The following is a 2,288-nucleotide window of genomic DNA, read 5'->3' as shown; positions in this document are numbered from 1 at the left end:
AATGGCGCACTGTGGCACGGTGCGCCATTAGTAGTTTTGCAAAAAAAAAAAGAATTAAAAAAAATCAGTACTGGCGCACTCCTAGTCTGGTGCGCCATTACTAGTTAGAACTAGTAATGGCGCATTTCGGCCGGATGCGCCATTAGTATGTATGTAAAAATGAAAAAAGAATTATCACTAGTGGCGCACCTTTTGTCTGGTGCGCCATTAGTGTGTGCGCCATTAGTATATAGTAGTGGCGCACTGCTTCCAAGGTGCGCCATTAGTGTCAATCCTATCGATAACCCTTTTCTTAGTAGTGGCTCCTTCCCTCTCTCTTGCACATGTGACGACGGCGCCCCAGCACCGGCGACCTCGCCTTCCTCCTCGCCAAGCCCCCTTCCACCACAACAACTTACGAGCTAGACCTAGTAGGATCCCAGATCCTATCAGAGGCACACCATATATTCAAAGATTCAGTTGCAGGGCTAGATATAGAAAAGTTGGGGGAAAAAGGTTTAGCTTTGTCTACTGAAGAAATTATGAACCACATCCCACACAAGATAGCATCAAGCTAAACAGCGGAGCCTTGGTACATATCATCATGTCCTAATGAAGATAGCAAACACTAATTCCATCACAGAACATACAACCTAGAGTCCATCTGATTTTTGTCCAGAGCCAGTCAAGGCATAACCAAAATAACAAACGAAAAAGTCCAGGGAGGAAATATGAACCAGTAGGCTCAACTATCCAGTTTGCCGGCGCTCATGTGATGTGTTGTTGTAAGGCCAATTCTGAATCCCGGATGTTGATGGTGTGGCTTGAGAGAAGCTGGATGATCGTGAAAGGACGATCGGCGACGAGAACAAATTGCATGTCCTGCTTCACGAAATCAATGGTTTTAGAGATCCTCTCTACTTTCTGGTCCTAGAGGTTGCGCATACAGATGCGTGCTGACGAACCCAGGTGTTCAATATAGTAGATACAGTTTGCCTCAATCCTGGGAACTTATCCGCATCGACTATGAGGCACCTCTGATGACCGATAAAGATAGCATGGTTGCTGATGCTCGTCAAAGGCACGACCTTGTCACTGTTGGCTTCAAACTTGCAAACCATAGTGACCAGTTGTCGCTTCATGATAATCAGCACTTGTCCACCAAACTCGACTAGGAAACAACGAACATTGTTGTCATGTTCAGTCACATGAAGATCATCGGAGAAAAACTTATCAGGGTCAACACGAAGCAACATCATCAAATTGCCCATCTTGCAGACCAACTCATCTAACATGGTTGATTCCGTCCAACCGCCATCAAACCCACCTTTGATCACCCTCTGCAAGAAACTATAAATTGCGTCCTCATAGTTGTGGCCTTGTGGGCGATGAAACATTCACTTTCAGTATATGCCATGTAATGCTTGTGAGACGAGCCACAAAATAAATTAAGAATGGGCAAATCCATGATAAAGCAGACTGCAGCGGTGACCTCCCCCTCGGGCGGCATGGGCACCTTGAAATGGATCATGGCGCCGGTGAGAGGGCTGAAGATGCGTGCGGCGTGAGGAGGGCTCTTGTCCGCCAGGATAAAGAAGCCCTCAAGAGTGGCCGCGACCACATAGTAGTCGCTGAGCGGCAGGAGCTCCTTGTGGATTAATTGCCCGGTGGCGGTGTTGAGCAACAGGCGGCGCGTGTCGCTCTCGAAGGCCTCATCAAGGATGATCCACCCGCGCGGGCGAAACCGGCAATCCGAGGTGTTGTTCCTGGGGTCATCGGTGGCGGAGCGCCAGTCGTGGCACACGGCGCGTAAGTCCATGTACCAATCGACGCCGTTGGTGGCGAGGAAGGACTCGGCAATGCGGCGGACGAGGTCGTACGGGAGACAGGACCAGTCTGCAATCGCCGTGGCAGGCAAGACCGGCTAGGTTTCCGGACAGCCGGGGTCCTTCTTCCCCTTGGAAAGCGGGGGAACTTCGGCGTGTCTGGCAGCGGCCACCATAGCTGCACGCTGGAGTTGCTGCTTAGCTTGATTTTGGATCTCAAGGAAAGGATCCAAGGGCCTGCTCCTCCCTGCCAAAAAGAAGGACCCCAGTTGTAAAAATCACAAAAATTGATCACGAAGAAATGAGCACAAGCAACAAGCAATTCAAGCAACGGCACAGTTGCACAAGCAATAGCAGCAGCAAGCAACACTCTAGCACTCTTTCTTCCTCGTCCTCTCGCAGTCTCAGTCTCTCTCCCCCCAAACTCATCTCTACATGCAGCAAACACAGCAGCAGCAGATCCACCCTGCTCTGTCCAAATCC

The 2,288-nt window shown here is 49.9% G+C and overlaps 1 protein-coding gene across 1 annotated transcript; it reads right to left on the bottom strand.

The window, feature by feature from the left end:
• Window positions 1–1,312: 1,312 nt before the first annotated feature.
• Window positions 1,313–1,981, bottom strand: LOC119280012. The gene is made up of 2 exons (XM_037561026.1): window positions 1,918–1,981; window positions 1,313–1,875 (listed from the first exon to the last, which is right to left on the bottom strand). The coding sequence occupies exons 1-2, from the start codon at window positions 1,979–1,981 to the stop codon at window positions 1,313–1,315; spliced, it is 627 nt and encodes a 208-aa protein (XP_037416923.1).
• Window positions 1,982–2,288: the final 307 nt, after the last annotated feature.

Source organism: Triticum dicoccoides, chromosome 3B (genome assembly GCF_002162155.2).
Source record: "Triticum dicoccoides isolate Atlit2015 ecotype Zavitan chromosome 3B, WEW_v2.0, whole genome shotgun sequence".
Lineage (NCBI taxonomy): Eukaryota > Viridiplantae > Streptophyta > Magnoliopsida > Poales > Poaceae > Triticum > Triticum dicoccoides.
Note: the sequence above shows the minus strand (reverse complement) of the source record. Positions and strands in the feature narration are given on the sequence as shown.

Coding starts and splice junctions, on each gene's coding strand:
- LOC119280012 (XM_037561026.1), bottom strand. CDS start 1,981: ATGGTGGCCGCTGCCAGACACGCCGAAGTTCCCCCGCTTTCCAAGGGG. Junction 1,876..1,917: donor GGGGAAGAAGGACCCCGGCT/GTCCGGAAACCT, acceptor CGGCGATTGCAG/ACTGGTCCTGTCTCCCGTAC.